This window comes from Phyllosticta citribraziliensis (genome assembly GCF_038025025.1).
Source record: "Phyllosticta citribraziliensis strain CPC 17464 chromosome Unknown J3D65scaffold_8, whole genome shotgun sequence".
Lineage (NCBI taxonomy): Eukaryota > Fungi > Ascomycota > Dothideomycetes > Botryosphaeriales > Phyllostictaceae > Phyllosticta > Phyllosticta citribraziliensis.
This window is the reverse complement of record NW_027117345.1, coordinates 546,195-562,569: the sequence shown is the minus strand read 5'-3', so window position 1 is coordinate 562,569 and position 16,375 is coordinate 546,195. Positions and strand designations below refer to the sequence as shown.

At 57.9% G+C, this 16,375-nt stretch overlaps 7 protein-coding genes across 7 annotated transcripts; 5 read left to right on the top strand and 2 right to left on the bottom strand.

The window, feature by feature from the left end:
• The first annotated feature begins 178 nt into the window (after positions 1-178).
• J3D65DRAFT_428529 (uncharacterized protein) lies at positions 179-2,740 on the top strand. The gene is made up of 3 exons (XM_066796168.1): positions 179-601; positions 656-2,245; positions 2,298-2,740. Exons 1-3 carry the CDS (start codon positions 449-451, stop codon positions 2,472-2,474), a joined length of 1,920 nt encoding a protein of 639 aa, XP_066653638.1. The 5' UTR covers positions 179-448; the 3' UTR covers positions 2,475-2,740.
• A 119-nt stretch (positions 2,741-2,859) lies between these two features.
• J3D65DRAFT_629392 (gluconate 5-dehydrogenase) lies at positions 2,860-4,325 on the top strand. The gene is made up of 3 exons (XM_066800739.1): positions 2,860-3,125; positions 3,190-3,504; positions 3,599-4,325. The coding sequence occupies exons 1-3, from the start codon at positions 3,007-3,009 to the stop codon at positions 4,017-4,019; spliced, it is 855 nt and encodes a 284-aa protein (XP_066653637.1). The 5' UTR covers positions 2,860-3,006; the 3' UTR covers positions 4,020-4,325.
• Positions 4,326-4,559: 234 nt separating this feature from the next.
• Positions 4,560-6,258, top strand: J3D65DRAFT_591636 (uncharacterized protein). The gene is made up of 2 exons (XM_066797801.1): positions 4,560-5,374; positions 5,589-6,258. Exons 1-2 carry the CDS (start codon positions 4,858-4,860, stop codon positions 6,065-6,067), a joined length of 996 nt encoding a protein of 331 aa, XP_066653636.1. The 5' UTR covers positions 4,560-4,857; the 3' UTR covers positions 6,068-6,258.
• A 676-nt stretch (positions 6,259-6,934) lies between these two features.
• On the bottom strand, positions 6,935-8,461 carry J3D65DRAFT_428235 (uncharacterized protein). Its single transcript, XM_066796165.1, has 2 exons — positions 8,075-8,461; positions 6,935-7,969 (listed from the first exon to the last, which is right to left on the bottom strand). Exons 1-2 carry the CDS (start codon positions 8,254-8,256, stop codon positions 7,030-7,032), a joined length of 1,122 nt encoding a protein of 373 aa, XP_066653635.1. The 5' UTR covers positions 8,257-8,461; the 3' UTR covers positions 6,935-7,029.
• On the bottom strand, positions 8,462-9,636 carry J3D65DRAFT_428278 (uncharacterized protein). Its single transcript, XM_066796166.1, has one exon. It carries the CDS (start codon positions 9,370-9,372, stop codon positions 8,668-8,670), a length of 705 nt encoding a protein of 234 aa, XP_066653634.1. The 5' UTR covers positions 9,373-9,636; the 3' UTR covers positions 8,462-8,667.
• A 1,200-nt stretch (positions 9,637-10,836) lies between these two features.
• On the top strand, positions 10,837-14,179 carry J3D65DRAFT_428463 (fungal-specific transcription factor domain-containing protein). The gene is made up of 2 exons (XM_066796167.1): positions 10,837-12,321; positions 12,370-14,179. The coding sequence occupies exons 1-2, from the start codon at positions 10,958-10,960 to the stop codon at positions 13,826-13,828; spliced, it is 2,823 nt and encodes a 940-aa protein (XP_066653633.1). The 5' UTR covers positions 10,837-10,957; the 3' UTR covers positions 13,829-14,179.
• J3D65DRAFT_629378 (uncharacterized protein) lies at positions 14,141-15,125 on the top strand. Its single transcript, XM_066800738.1, has one exon. The coding sequence runs from the start codon at positions 14,531-14,533 to the stop codon at positions 14,987-14,989; it is 459 nt and encodes a 152-aa protein (XP_066653632.1). The 5' UTR covers positions 14,141-14,530; the 3' UTR covers positions 14,990-15,125.
• Positions 15,126-16,375: the final 1,250 nt, after the last annotated feature.

The window sequence follows — 16,375 nt, the reverse complement described above, 5'->3', positions numbered from 1 at the left end:
GACGATTTACGAGACGACTTGATCATAGTGGACTCGAGAGCCTATGGGAGTCGAGTCTGACTATTAAACATGTTGATATTGTCAAGACGAGGGAGCGATATCGGAGGGCCACGCAGCTGGGGCGCGGGGTCGGCAGGCGAGTGGGGCAGGGAAACGCCCGCGCGTGTCGATTGACTTCATCAGTCGACCGACACGAAATGCTGAAAGAATGCGACGGACACGGGGCTGGAAGGCCAATTGATTTCGACAAGTGAGCCAATGAACGACCGCACTGTGCATTTCCTGCGTTCGCGGGCTCCACTTCCAACCAGCAGCGCGAGGAGCATTCATGTAGGGCGTAGGGCGGGCCGGCAGCAGGTTCGGCGGTGACTCAATAAAACGAAACTTTTGAAGCTGTGCCTCTTAAATATCTTCCCTCCGCCACAACCCTCACCCCACAACCGCCAAAATGCCTATGCTCAAGGACCCTTCGACCAAATACAAGGCTTTCAAGCCTCTCAACCTCCCCGACCGCCAATGGCCGAACAAGACCCTCAACAAGCCTCCGCGCTGGTTGTCGACCGACCTGCGCGATGGCAACCAGAGTCTTGTGGATCCCATGGTGAGTCGCTCCAAAATGCGCCCTCAATCGCGCACTCCTGACCGTGCTTCTTAGGACGGCGAGCAAAAGTGGCGCTACTTTGAAATGCTCGTCAAGCTTGGTTACAAGGAAATCGAGGTGTCCTTCCCTTCGGCCTCGCAGACCGACTTCGACTTTACGCAAAAGCTCATCAACACCCCCGGTGCCTGCCCCGACGACGTCTGGATCCAGGTCCTGTCTCCTTGCCGCAAGGAATTCATCCGCCGCACCGTCGACTCCCTCAAGGGTGCCAGGAAGGCCATCCTCCACCTTTACCTCGCTACGAGCCCTTGCTTCCAGCAGATCGTCTTCAACATGGACAATGCACAGACCAAGGCTTTGGCTGTAGAGTGCACCAAGTACGCTCGCTCCATCACCAAGGACGACCCGTCGACGGCTGGCACCGAATGGACCTACGAGTTTTCGCCCGAGACCTTTTCCGACTCCAACCCCGATTTTGCTCTCGAGGTCTGCGAGGCCGTCAAGGCCGCCTGGGAGCCCTCCGCCGAGAACCCCATTATTTTCAACCTGCCGGCCACGGTTGAAATGGCTACTCCCAATGTCTACGCAGACCAGATTGAGTACTTTTGCCGCAACATTTCCGAGAGGGAGAAGGTCTGCGTTTCTCTCCACCCCCACAACGACCGTGGCTGCGCAGTCGCTGCGGCTGAGCTGGCGCAGATGGCGGGTGCCGACAGAGTAGAGGGCACCTTGTTTGGCAATGGCGAGAGAACCGGCAACGTGGACCTCGTCACGCTCGGATTGAACCTCTACACCCAGGGCGTTCACCCCAACGTCGACTTTTCCGACCTCCCCGGCATCATCGACGTTGTCGAGAGGAGCAACAAGATTCCTGTCCACGACAGAGCCCCCTACGGAGGCAAGCTGGTCGTCTGTGCCTTTAGCGGCTCGCACCAAGACGCCATCAAGAAGGGCTTCCAGAAGCGCATCGTCGAGGGCGCGGACGACAACAGCCACTGGCAAGTTCCTTATCTTCCCCTGGACCCTCAAGATATTGGCAGGACCTACGAGGCCATCATCCGCGTCAACTCCCAGTCTGGTAAGGGAGGTGTTGCGTGGATCATTCTGCGCGAGCTGGGCCTCGACTTGCCCCGCGGCCTCCAAGTCGCCTTTTCCAAGATTATCCAAAACGAGACGGACAACCTTGGCCGCGAGCTCCTCCCCGGCGAGATCTGCAAGCTTTTCAAGGACGCCTACCACCTCGAAAAGAACCCCAGGTTTGCCCTGATTGACTATGACATTGTCACGGACCGTTCCGGCTCCCCCATGCCCCAAGAGGCCGGCAAGGCTGTCAGCAGCAAGAGCCTCAGGAGAAACTTCTCGGGTATCATTGAGATTGACGGCCAGCAGCACAGGATCCAGGGTGTTGGCAACGGCGCCATCTCGTCTCTCGCCAATGCTCTCAAGTCCCTGGGCATCGACCTTGACGTCGTGGAGTACCAGGAGCACGCCATCGGCGAGGGCAAGAACAAGGAGGGTCGCCAGCGTGCCGCCAGTTATATCCAATTGGTTGCACCTGGTACCAACCAGAAGGTGTGGGGTGTTGGTATCCACGAAGATGTCGTCCAGGCCTCTTTGATCGCTCTGCTGTCTGCCGCCTCGTCCGTATGTCCAGGTAGAATCCAAGTACTAGATGACGCTAACAAGTCAAAAACAGTTCCTCTCATCCCGGCCAGGGACACCTCTTCCATTCGAAAAACGCTCCTCAGCAGGAGCGACCCTCTCTCCGGACTTCTCGTCTTTGAACGGCAAGGTCAACGGACAGCCGGCTAGCAATTCCGATGCCACCACCTCCGTTGTTGCGAATTTAGAAAAGCAGGTCAATGGCGATTGAGCTCGATATTCCCCTATAAGCGTCAATTTTTTCTGCTTTCTTTCGGCATATCTGGGTCCAAAAAGAAATTGTCTTGTTTGAATCAAATCGCGGGGTTCGGACCAAAATCCGGCATTGGGGGCGTTGTAAATAGTCTATTCTGGATGTACAAAAAGTTGCGACTCGATTCCCACCACCAGCCTCCTTACCACACCGCCTCGTCCGTCTTGTCCGTGTCTGTTTGGGATGGTCGAGATGATTAGTCGGCGATTCTTGGCCTGTGCAATGGTGCTAACGCAACTGATCAGGGCAGACTGGCGGAACCGAGGCACGCATGGACCCCTCCTCCGATTCGGCCGCTGTGCCGCTGGCTGTGGGGTACCAAGGTGGTTGCTCACTTCCTCGGGACCGTTTGCTGCGCCATCCATCTTTTGATATATACTAGAGACGTCATTTTCTGAGCCTTTAGATCGTTCCTTTCGCATAACGACTTTTACGAAGATTTGCACAACCTCCGACCTTTTTACAAAAGACCGAGTTCACATATTCCATCATGGCCTCTGCCCAAGCCGACGTCCAACTCAAGGACTTTCAAAACATCTTCCGCCTCGATGGCAAAGTTGCAGTCGTCACAGGCGGCTCACGCGGTCTGGGACTGAATGCTGCATCAGGGTGCGCTCCACACCACCAACCGTCTCGACACGTCTTTCAATCAACGCTAACACCGCGACCCAAGCCTCCTCCAAGCCGGCGCCTCCAAAGTCTTCATCACATCGCGCAAAGCAAAGGCCTGCGAAGAGGCATGCGCGGCGCTCAACGCGCTCCCCAACAAGGCGCCGGGCGCCCAAGCCATCAGCATCCCCGCCGACAGCTCCAAGGTGTCCGAGATAGAGCGGCTGGTGGCCGAGGTCAAGAAGCACACGGACAAGGTGGACATATTGCTGGCCAATGCGGGTGCGACTTGGGGCAGCCCGTTTGACACGCATCCGGAAGACGCCTTCACCAAGGTGATGGACCTCAACGTCAAGAGCGTCTTCTTCACGATACAAAAGTTCGTGCGGCCCGGCCCATATACCTCGAGGCGTCATACAAAGAAAGACACAGACGGCAGGAAGCGTTGCAAGATAGCTGACGGCCATGATCAGATTCACCCCGCTCCTCGAAGCCGGCAGCAGCAAAAACGACCCCTCGCGCGTCATCGTGACCGGCTCGGTCGCAGGCATCGGCATCGGGACGACCAACAACGCCAACGCGACGCCGGGCTACTCCATCTCCAAGGCCGCGGTGCTGCACCTGGCGCGCAACCTGGCCATCGAGCTGGGCCCGCGCGGCATCCTCGTCAACGGCATCGCGCCGGGCTTCTTCCCGACGAAGATGGCCAACGGACTCATTGCGGCCATCGGTGGCCCCGAGAGCCTCGAGAAGGCTAATCCCAATGGCAGGTTGGGTGTCCCCGAGGACTTTGCGGCTGCGGTTGTGTATTTGTGCTCGAGGGCTGCGGGACATGTCAACGGTGATACGCTTGTTTTGGATGGCGGGAAAATGTTGGCGAGAGCGTCGCTGTGAGGACGAGGCGTTGTTTCTCGAAGCTGGCAGAGGGCGGATTTTGGTACGCGGGGTTTTGCTGGCCGCAGCTTGCCGGAACGTTGAATGCTCTCCGGAAGTTATCATTGAACGAATGTAGCTGATGACCATTTGAAAAGCACAGTCGGTTTTGAGTAGCAGAAATATCGTGAACCAGTACACTTTCAATGGAATTTTTGATGCGGGACATGGCGAGGAAGCTTCCAAAAGAGATGAGAGAAATCACATTTTTCTACGAGATCGGCATGCTCCTTATCCATTTAGCTGTCAGGGTCTTGACGCTGCCTGTCCGTGTTCTTTTGACAATGTCCTTGAAGCATTGACTGGGAAGCAGGGCCAGTGACCAAGATTTGGGTTAGACCATTCAATCTTTCAACTAGTGCCATACACAGAAAAGAAACGTCTGCATCCAACGTCACCTGGTACATGTAGTCAAGCTTTGCCATGAAATTCCCGCCTCCCAGATCAAAATGGCCTCGGTGCACCCCCAACGCAGTTTAGCACTGATCGTTTCGGGGAAGCCGATCAACGACACATCTCAATTGGTTGGTTGTCTTGCGCAAGACCACCTACCTCATCAACACCCATCTGCGCTATCACCAATTGCATAAACCACACCTGTCAGCCAGCTTGACACAGTTCGGCCTGTGACGATAAACGGCCGAAAAGAGCTTCGGCAATGCAACATCAGACCCGACGTGTGGTATAAGAATTCAACAACGACGACGTCGAATCGACTGCGTTCGTTAGCACCGCTTCAGGAACGAACGTCGACGACCAAGCCAAGGAGACCATCGTGTATGAAAGAGTTGGGGTCAACATGAGCAAAATGGCCGACAGCAGCACCACCACCTCCCCACCACCACCGCAGCCCCCTCCACCCGCGTACCTCGCAACCTCCTCCTCCTCCCCGCTGCACCCACCCACAGCACTCTACGCGCGCATCGCCGCCACCGCCACGTCCCCGCCCTCCCGCATCCCGCTGCACGCCCACACCATCCCGCCGCGCAGCGGCCACGCCTGGCGCGTGCCCGCCGGCAGCATCTTCCGGCTCTCGACGCCCGCCGGCCCGCAGGTCGGCGACCTCAACGTGTGGAGCGCGGCCAACCCGCGCGAGCGCTTCTGGGCGTCGCGAACGCGCCAGCTGCATGCGAGCCATGTGTCGACGGGCGATCGGCTGTGGAGTTGCTTGCCGTACATGCGGCCGCTTTGTGGGATTGTGGCGGATACGTTGGGGAGAGAGGGGACGAGGAGGGCGGAGTGGGGGGCGGGCGATGGAAGGAGTGTGGTTGGTGGGAGGTGTCATGATTTGTTGGGGACGAGGTGTGATCCGTATGGTGAGTTTTTCCTTTGGTTTGTTTGAGGGTGTTGTGGCAAGGGGTGAGGTAGAGGTCGAAGCTATCTATTCTTTGGAGGGGAAGAGGGGGAGAGGAGTGGTGGTGATGAGGGAATGCTTCACAAACAGCACAACAGTGCCCTCCACCCTCCAACCTCCAGCGAACCTCACAAAACAAGAGCAAGGAAAAGCCCCCCAACTAACCCACCACATAGTCAACAAGCTCCTCACCAACCGCACCTACGACTACCACTGCCACTCCAACCTCGTGCGCGCCGTGCTCCCCCACGGCCTGCGCGAATCCGACATCCACGACGTGCTCAACGTCTTCCAAGTGACGGGGCTCGACGAGCACGGGCGCTACTACATGGAAGCGTCACCAGCCGGGCCGGCCGACTACATCGAGTTCTTCGCCGAGCAGGATCTGCTGTGCGCGCTGAGCACGTGTCCGGGCGGCGACTTGAGCGAGTGGGGGTGGGTGGGCGTCAAGGAGGGCGACGAGGCAGAGGAGGAGGAGGAGCCGGCGCGGAAGATGCGCGAGACGTGTCGGCCCATTAAGGTCGAGGTGTGGCGGCTGGCGGAGGAGGTTAGGGGGGAGGTGTTGGCGGGGTGGGCGCCGTGTGCTGCGAGTGATTATGCTGGGTGTCATGGGTTGAGTGTGCCGGAGGGGGAGAAGAGGGGGGAGGTGGTGTGAGTGCGGTATGGTGGTCGACTATAACGCACCTAGTAGATCTGACGCTGTACATCGGTCTCATAACACCAAGCGGTAGTCGTGGCAATTGGTAGAGAGGACCAACACGCAGACTGGGAGGCAGCGCCTACATAGGCATGAGGGGGAAATGCAAGTGCGAATTGTTCAAGCAGACACTCCTCACACGTTCAGTCTTGGTGAAAGAGTCCCGTGGCGCAATCAATTAACCACACACAAATTCAACAGTCAAACGCTCATACAGATCCCCTCCTTATTCCAGAGCACCAACGACCCCCTACCAACATCAACCGCCCCCCTGCCCCGTCAGACCGTACAGTCTTGGCCCAAGATCATAAAATACAAAATCGCCTGTTCAACCAGGCTTCGAGGTTCCAAATCATCCAAAGCATCGGCACTAACTCAAACAAGGTCACGGGCTAGCAAAAAGGCTCGACTGAATGCGGTAGGTGTTGCGAGAGAGCTAGCTCAGCTGGGCCGGTGCGCATATGATAAGCTTGCAGGCCACTTGAAATTGCGTCGAATGAGGACAAATAAAGTGAATAAAATTACATACATGTATGTGAGATGCTAGAATGGTTGTATGTTTTTGTGCGAAAGGGAAGAGGAGTGGTGTGGTGTGGTGTGGTCATGGAAGTTTGAGGTCTTCTTGTTGATCTCGTTGGATGCTTTATTTTCTTCCCCCTCGCTTGACGTGTTGAAGAGATGTCGCAGTCAGAACGGCCCGCCCGCCTTCCTGCGCCTGATGAAAGCGTGAATGAAATCATTGTGAGACTCCAAACTGTCTTTTCGGGTCCTCTTTGTTTGCCAAGTGTCCTTGTCATAATCGCCGCGTTGAAGCTGGCGAAAGTACACACTCCCTACTTTTTTCATGCGTGGTATCTTTTCTTCGTCTTGTTCTCTATGAGACACTCCAATCCCAAAGTGTAGGTGGAATACTGTCGCGATCAGTGGCCATTGACGCCGTTGGTGGTGCCATTGGCGACGCCATTCGAATTCGAAAGCACCAAGTCCTTGCCCTCCCACTCAGCCATGACGGCATCGAGGGCGCGCAGCAGCTCGTCCTTCCTCTCCTGACGACACCAGCTACCCTCGATGGCGCCCCTGCAGATCCAGTCCCAGTCCTTGGCGCCGAGGCCAAACGCCTCCTGCACCGCGCAGTAGTTGTCGAGGATGTAGCCGCCAAAGTAGGCCGGGTCGTCCGAGTTGATGGAAAAGCGCACGCCGGCGTCGATGAAGTGGCGGATCGGCAGCTGCGACACGCGCTCGACGCCGCGCAGCACCACGTTGCTCAGCGGGCACAGGGTCAGCAGCACCTTTTGGTCGACGATGCGCTGCAGCAGCGCCGGGTCTTCGGGGAGCCGCCGTCCGTGGTCGATGCGCGTCGTGCCCAGCAGGTCCAGCGAGTCTTTGATGAAGTCGGCGGGGCCCTCCTCGCCCGCGTGCGCCGTGCGCTTCAGGCCCAGCTTGCCGGCGCGGTAGAAGAGCTCTTCGAAGAGCTGGGGCGGAAAGTCCTTCTCGGACGAGTCGAGGCCGATGGCCGCGATTTGCCCGCTGCTGAACGAGGCTTGGAGGTGCTCGTGCTCGAACGATGCCAGGCAGTCGGCTGGGGGCAGGTGCCGCAGGAAGCAGGCGATGAGCTCCGTGGAGATGCCGAGTTCGCGATGGGCGCGGTCTCTTGCCGCGTTGAAGCCTTGGAGGACGACGGAGAGGTCAATGCCCCGAGAGGTGTGGGCTTGCGGGTCGAAGAAAACCTCGGCATGCTGCACGCCATCGCGGTGGGCGTGCTGAAAGTAGTCAAAGGCCAAGGATTCAAAGTCGGCGGCGCTGATGAGCACGCTCATGCCCAGGTAGTAGTAGTGGAGGAAGTCGTCCAGGGACGTGAATCTGTTGCAGAATCGGGTTAGCGTTGCGGTTGGGATTGCCGTATGCAGGAAAAGGTTGCTGAAAGACGAGACGGAAAGCATGGCATGGCCAGCGGGCAAGCCTTACCGTTGGTAGCGCGCCAGGAGAGCTTCTGGCGAGCCAAAAGCTGGGTCATCCTTGGGCAATGTAATGTTGTTTCGTTGAGCCAGCGAAAAGAGCACCTTGGGGTGCAGGGCTCCCTCGAGGTGAATGTGCTGCTCGCATTTGGGAAGTGCCTGGAGAAAGGCGTGGACGGATGATTTGCACATGACGAGAACGCTACGAGACGAGACTGCAAGAGACTCGGAAAGGAAGGACAGGCAACGAAGCAGATGCAAAGAATGATGCAATGGCTAACTTTGAGCGAAGCGCTTTGCAAGGCAAGAGATGGTTTCTTCAAGACGTGCACTCGAGGTGAAAAAAGCCATATCTCAGGCGCCCGCAAATCGGCCGGCAGCGCCCACGGGTGGAGAGGGTCGGTTCGCAGGGCGTACAGCACGAGCCGCAGCGGTAGACATGCAGCAGAGGATTTAGTAATGGCAAATGCGGCGAGAGGGCATCGTGACTGGGGTTGAGAGATGTCGTCGGCCGGATCCGAGCAGGCGAAGTCGATTTGTTGGCTTCAGTCCAGGTCGCGGGCCATGGCAGGCCACGTGAAGATAAGGGGCAACGGTCCGGTGCTAGGCCAAGTCCGATGTAGGGATGCCGGGGACGTTGGGATTGGCAGCATGTTTGTTCTTGCAACTAGTACAGTACAAGTGAAACAGCCCTATTTTATTCTGCTGCATGTTTCGGCGGCCGTTTGCCGCTCGTCGACCGAGGGTGAGGGCGGAGAGGAAGTGGTTCAACGAAAGACTAAAGGAGCTGACTCGGCTGCTGGGCCTAGACACAGACAGGGCAGGGCAGCGCGTCGCGTATTCAGTCGGGAGTTGAAAGTTTAACGGTGGTGTTTCCTGGAATTGGTGGCCCAGGCTGGCAATTTGGCTTCGACGACGGCAGTTTGGGGCGAGGAGAGGAAGACGATTGCCGACATGGCCGGACGGCGGACCGACTGGGAGCCCCGGAGACGCGGCATTGGGCAGAGGGTTGATGCTTAACGGGATCCGGATAGTGTGCCGACGACGTCGAATCCTCGAATGTCGACGACGGGAGTAACTAGCGGTGGAGAGAGCGAACGGAAGTGAACCACCGCCGGGTAGCGAAGCAGCGGGCAGTGGCTCACCCGATGCGCCGGCTCCAGGGCAGGCATCTCGTGGCAAAAACGTGGCCGTGAGGTCTCGGTGCCCTCTTCTGCGCCACACCACACCACACCACGACCACGACCACGACCACGACCACGACCACGACCACAACCACCTCACCACCATGACCAGGCCCATCACCATCGTCACCTCGCTCTCGTCCTCTTCATCCCAACAACCTCCAACCTCTCCTCTCCTCCACTCCTGCTTCGCCTCGACACCCTCGACCGACTCGACCGACTCCCCGACTCCCCGACTCGACCCTGTCTGCCCTCATGCCACCACACCCCCGTCGTCCAAACCCTGCACGCTGCTCTTCAAGGTTCTCGCGCTCCTCGGCCGCGGGACAGGGACGGGCCCACGCTGCCGCAAGCTAACCTACTTACCCTACCCTTTTTCCCAAATGGAGCCCTCCGCGCCGCCTCGACTGCTCCACCTCTCGTCGACGACGCTCTGGACCTCATCTCTTCACCCGTCCATCCCTAACCCTGCCCTGCTCTGCTCTGCTCTGCTCTGCCCCAGCCCCAGCCGTGCCATGCACCGCATGCCCTCTGCGCGCCGCTCCCGAGCTCGCTCCACTTGCGAGAATCATTGGGCTTCCACGGCATACGACCTGCTGTCCTACCTTCCCTTCTACTTAGCACCGTTGAATTATGACTGGTGAGTCCGGCGATGCGCTGGCTGTGGCGTCCGTGGGCCCTCCGCCGCAATCCGCATCTGCTGTCCCCATGTGTTGACCTCCAAAATAGATCTGCCACCCCGACCCCGACTCTCGTCTCCTCTGCTGCTGCCGCTGCTCTGCTTACTGTACGCACCGTCCATCGTCGCCTCCATCAGCCTGGTCCAACGCCCAGGGTGAGAATTTTCTCGCCCTGTGGATCACTTGCAGTCGCTAAGATCGTGTGCAGGCGCACATGCCCCAGCGCTCGGATTTGTTTCTTCTTTGTTCCGCTCCGGGATTTTGACAACGAGGCAACCGCTCTGGAGCTCGTTGATCGTCCGCTTGGCTCGAGGAACCTCGCCTGGCCTGTTGCGATCTAGGTCACCAGGGTCTCATGCACTCGTGATAGGTAGGAACCTTTCGTCCATGTCTGTCTCCCCGCCACACACACACACACACACACACACACACACACACACACACACAACTTGTCATTGATCACGCGTAACCTACGCTCGACAATTCTCTCGCCATTCCATCTTTCCGCCGTCCCACAGACACACACACACACACACACACACACACGCATACACACTCGCTCGCTCCCTTCCTCCTGCTGCTGTTTGCTGCTTACTCGAGAACTCGCTGTTTGCCTGCAGCCAGCTGGACCTCCCTGCGGCATCAGCCCGTGGTAATATTCTTGTTCCGAACAAATCGGCTTCCTCTCGTCCGCGTCGTACAATCCCACAGCCGTGCCCCCCAAAGCACAGCCATATCGTGCGTGCCGCGGGGCGTTGGCCAGGCTATTCTTGTCACTTCACCACTGGCCTTTACGCTGATTGACTCTCCTGCCAGCCAACTGCACAAATGTATCAGTGCTGACCAGGGGCCGTCCATCGAATTTCTCCTTTCAGGAAGCTCCCGAGGATTGACTCGCTCAAGTCTCGCGACTGGAGCCCTCTCGGTTGTTGCCGAGTGCCTGAAAGCCTCTTTTTTCCCACCACCCGCACCCCCCCACCCATCAGCGAGCCACACCATTATTATTTGGTATAGGACAGCCATTGCCACATGTCTGACCGCAAGATGGACATTCCCGGCCCCAACTCGAACCCCTATTCGCGATCTTCACAGCGGCCTCACACCACCTCCAGTCACGAATCATCCTCCAACGCCTCGCCTCAATCTGGAATCCCTCCTGCCACAAGTCTGTTCGGCCTAGCCTCATCCTCCTCCTCAACACCACGTCCCCACGTCTTGCAAATGCCGTCGATCCCCCAGCAGACAATAGCACAGTCTCCAAGAAGCTTCAACGCCAACGCCTACCCATACTCCACATACGGAGCCTCGTCGACCTCCCCCAGCACCGCCGCTGGTAGTCTCCCTGGAAGCCTCCACGATCAGGGGAATGACACTCCAATGGCTGCCCCTGGCATATCGTCACATCTCTCGGCGTCGAGCCTGTCGGCACAGAAACGGGCGTATCGCCAACGACGAAAGGACCCTAGCTGCGATGCCTGCCGAGAACGAAAGGTGAAGTGTGACGCGACTGAGACTTCGAGTTGCTCCGAGTGTTCCAGCAGAAACGTCAAGTGCCAGTTCACAAAGGAGACCAACCGTAGGATGAGCTCAATAAAACAAGTTCAGGATCTGCAAAACCAGCTGGTTGACGCAAAGCAACAAATAGCTCAGCTCAAGTCGATGCTCTCACACGGAGGAGCCATGGATGTTCGCAAACAAGAGCCTGACATGCCGGCATTAAACCTCCCCGACATTGTGCCCAGCTCACTTCAAAGGCAAAGCCCGCCTCAGATTACAAACTTTCACCACGTTCGCAAAAACATACGCATTTACGGCCGCGGCATCTTCAAAGCACCTCCACCAGTTCGACCTGCCATGTCTCCGTCCCTCTATCCCTCGTCTGGCGCGTTGCTTCCTCCCAAGCAGACCACAGACACGATCTTGGCTCGCTACTATGCGTCTTTCCACTTTTATGGCCCCTTGTTACATTGGCCGACCTTTGAAGCCCAAGTTGAAAATGTGTACAAGGCTGGCACCTTTGAAGGCGTGCCCCAGATATGGGTTTCTCTATTTTTTGCCGTCTTGGCTTGCGGCACGCTCCAATGTTTAGATGCAGGCCCGGACCAGCCAAGAGCAGAGGTCGAAGGGAAGCAGTTCATCGACTTGGCAGCTCTCGCCATAAACACATGGTCTGATGACACGACCATCGACCACGCCTGCACGACTTTGCTCATCAGTCACTACCTCAGCGAGATGAATCTTCGATCAGCGGGATGGATATGGTTGGGCAGTGCTGTGCGTATTTGTCAAGACCTTGGCCTCCACAAAGAAGGGGGAGACGAAGGCGAAATGCTTTCACCGCTCGAGATGGAGATCCGCCGACGCATCTGGTGGACAACTTATACTTGGGATAGGTACGAAAGGGTGCTCTGTGTCGGGACCTTTGGCTGACTTTTATCTAGGTGCTGTGCCCTTGAAGCCTCAAAACCATTACTCGTACACGACGAAGACTGCGAAGTTCCGTACCCGAGTCCCGTCGAAGACCAGTACATGGCGCCTCACGGCGTCTTGTCAAGTCCGCATGTCCATCTCAGAAAGACTCTCCAGGGCGTCATAACGGTGGTGCGGTTTCTGTCTCAACTGCAAAAGACCATCAAGGAATCTTGCGTGTCACGCAGCGCCTTGCAAACATACGATGACTACTTTCGGGCTGTTAATTCTTCGTTTCCAGAGGAAATGCAAGCCAACTCGGAAGCATACATTGACCCACTAGACATCGGACCCGTTCTGCTTCTCCAGGTAGCGCGATTCCATCTCTTCAGACACAACTTGAACTACAGGTGCCACCACCGGGAACGCGTCGATGCGTTGAATCGTTGCCTCGAAGTTGCCCAAGTTACTGCTCGGTACCTGGCGCGCTGCATGGTTTCGCCGCATTCTTTGGCCGAGGTCCCGGACGATCAAGCGTTGCGTGGCAGCACATGGCAGGCGCGCCTCGTCTGCGGGACCAAACACATGCTCTGCACTCACCTGTGGAGGTGCACGTTGATCCTCTGCTTTCGAGGCGACTACGTGTCGGCGCTGACGCTGGTGCGGGCCTCGGCCACGATTGGCAAGGCGCGGAAGGTCAACATCGCCTGCGGCCGCAACCTGGCCTTCTTCCTCGACCGGCTGACGGAACGAGTCTCGTCGGGCAACGTCAACCACTCCCTCCTCGAGCTGGACGAGGAAATGCTGGCGTACGTGTCTGGAGACCTCCAGAGCACCGAACACGCGTGGGTCTGGGGAGGCGCGGAGCCCGGGGGCGTCAAACTCAACAACAGCAATAGCAACACGTCGCCGGGAACGACACAAACAGGGTCATCTGCGCGCGACGCCAACGAGGCAGGAAGAGAGCAGCCGGACCGGATAATGGAAGACGCGGACCAACAGCAGCAGCAGTCGGTGCCTCGTCTGAGCTTCCTGCTCACCGACCAAGAAACCACCGAGTGGGGCGGCTGGTCGCGCGTCGAGCGGCAAGTCAAGAACCTGCTCGAAGACCAACGCATGAGGCAGCAGGAGCAGCAGCAACAGCAACAGCAGCAGCAACAGCAACAACAACAACAGGCACAAATGTCGCCGGCGCCATACTATCGCCCGTCGCCGCACAACGCCGGCAAGCGGATCCAATTGACGCCGGAAATCACCAACGCGGAGCCGCCTGTTGTTGGGCTCGGCGGCGGCGGCGGCCCACCTCCACCTCCGCCTCCTCCCGTCGCCGCGGCCCCCGCCCCGTCGGTTGGCTTTGCGACGGGTGGACCGCCGGCGACTTTGCCGCCGAGGAGTGCTGGGTCGTCGAATGGCGGCAGCGGCGCGACGAGTGCGGGTAGCAACAGCAGCACCAGCGGGAGCAACCGCATCAGCATTGCCAACATCATTTGACGCCCCTGACGTCTCTGCGTGGTCCTCGGCGTCCACCATCTTGCACTCCAAGGGACCTGCTTCCCAGGATAAACGAGGAGCAATATCACGGCCAGGCCTGCTACCAATCATCTCCCGCATCCTCATCCAACGAGGCGTATGCACTCATCCGCCAACTCCACCGCAACAAGGTAACGCACACAATGGCGCTGTGCCGGTAATACTTTCTTCTCCTTCTCCTCCATTCCTCTTTCAAGTCTCCTTTTCCATCTCTTCAATTTGTCAGGGCTCAGGACAGTCAAACTGCAGCATTTGCACGGCGTTACGAGGAACGGGAAAGGACCGGCGAACCGTTTTTGTTCTCTCTTCTCCTTGCGTACACGAAACATCTCTATCTGTTGTTGGTCTGTTTGTCTGTCTGTTGTCTCTCTGCGTCCATCACCCCATCATGTGTCTCTTGACATTTTGTGGCTCTTGGCGCGGCGCGGAAGGTATTGTACATGAGCAAAGTGTTTTTCTTCTTTTCCTACTCTTTGCTTGCTTGCTTGCCGACCTCTTCTTCTTCTTCTTCTCCGTAGCAAGCGTTCTAGCGTCGGTCACGCTCGCTCGTCTCTGGGTCTAAATGCTCCCCAGACCCAGCCTCGAGCCCCTCTTTCTTCTTGTTTCGTTTCCGAACGCGCTCTACGCGCACTTGACTTGGCAACAACTTTGGGTAATGCGGCAATGTGTACACGCAGCGGGTGTCGCCTTTTCCTTTTCTCATCTCCCTTTCCCGTTCTCTTTAGCCCTGCCTATTCTCTCCCGTCTCGCGCAAAGGTGGCTGCAACAAGATCCCCCCCTTGTCAGGTACTTACTCACTTGGCTTGTCGTTTGGATTCAACATTCTCCTCCGCAACCACCCTTCAGCGTCTCATCCTCCCTCTCCCTGTTCATTTCCTCTTTTGGTCCGTGGCCTCTGCGACGGTACGGTGCGAGTTGAGTTTGGTGTGGGTAGTGGACGACGGACGACGGCGGCAGCAAGCAAGATACGCGCGCGCCTCGGTGCCTGCCTGCCGAAGCGGCGACAAGCAGGCGGGCCGGGACGCGCCACATAATACATACGTACATACAGATGCAAATACACAAGTCTCAATCGACGAAGCTCGCTCTCTCACGTGCTTCAGAAATGCTGCCAATCAGTAAGCAATCGTGCCATTGGCATCACCGCGCCACGGCAGCACATGGGGCTCCGTAGGCTGGGGAAACAGCCATGGCCGCACGCACGCACGCACGCACGTACGCGGAGCAAAACGCCATCAACGATGCGTCAGCCAGCGGCCAGCGGTCAGGCAGACAAACAACCAGGCAAGCAAGCAAGCAAGCCGGGCCGGCCGGCACTCGAGCAAACTGGACCGGAGCCGCCGCCGCCCGCTGGCTGGCTGGGCGGTGGGCGGTTAGGTGTGCCGGGCAGCGTTCGGCGGCGAGAAGAGTCTGGAACACGAGGGACGTGGCCCCCAGATGCAAGTGGGGAGGGGGAGACGAGACGAGACGACGAGGCGGCCGAGCTGGGAGCGGCTTGGCGGGCATGCAAACTAGATAAAAATGTCATGCACGGCGCTGCGCTGCGCTGCGCTGCGATGCGCTGATGCGGCAGCCTGGGTTCGTTCGTTCGGCGTGTCGCGAATTGGGCGCGTGTTGCGCGTCCTGCTGCGTGGAAAAGCGCCGGCCGGGGTCTTCATCCAAACTGGTACGCTAAGTAAAAAAGTGAACACCTGAGGACGGACCTGACTGACTGAGCCTTTGAACCTGCGGGCGAGCGGGCAGGCGTCTCAGGAAACGGCAGGAAAGAGGCAAGGAAAAAAGAAAAACGGCTGCCGTCAGCTCTGCGCATAGGTACAGAGAAAGAGGCGATGCTGGCGTAAAATAGCTGGCTGCCGTCGTATTAGTCTACATGGTACTAATCGATTCATCATCAGCGGCCTCTTGTTTCTCTTCTCACCTCACCTACGCAGACGACCTGGAGGAAGAGGCGCCTTCTTCGCCCGCCCGATCACCGATACAACCGAGCCGAATCGATCCCCCCGATCTCATGTGTGCGCCGTGCAGCGACGGCCGCGTCGGCGAGCGGTGCCGTGGACGCCTGCGTGCGTGCGTGGGTGGGGTGAATGTATTTTCAGGCCAGCCAGCCAGCCAGCGCCCACTGCACCCCTAACGTGTTCTGTGGAGCTTTCGGCAGCTGGACTGGGATAAAAGAGGCGTTGGCGTCCGTGGACTGATTTTGGAGGGATTGACTGGAGCTGGAGAAAGGCCATCGTCTTCAATGCTGCTGACAGGTTGTACGGTGGGTAGTACGGATGCGGGTACCGAAAGGCGCAACGGACTGGCACAAGGCAAGAGGCAGCCCTCTCTTTGTCTTCGGCTGTTTAGAATGAAACGTGGGCAAAGAGGAGAAGAGTGCCATTTCAACTGGTTTGGAGGGGGAGGTTGTCGGGTGAGAAGTTCCAATTGCCGTGAATGTCGAAGAGACGATGCCGGGTTGTGGCGAAGGACGGGAGTGAAGGTATGGAAGGTCAGAGTAGCAGCTGCCCT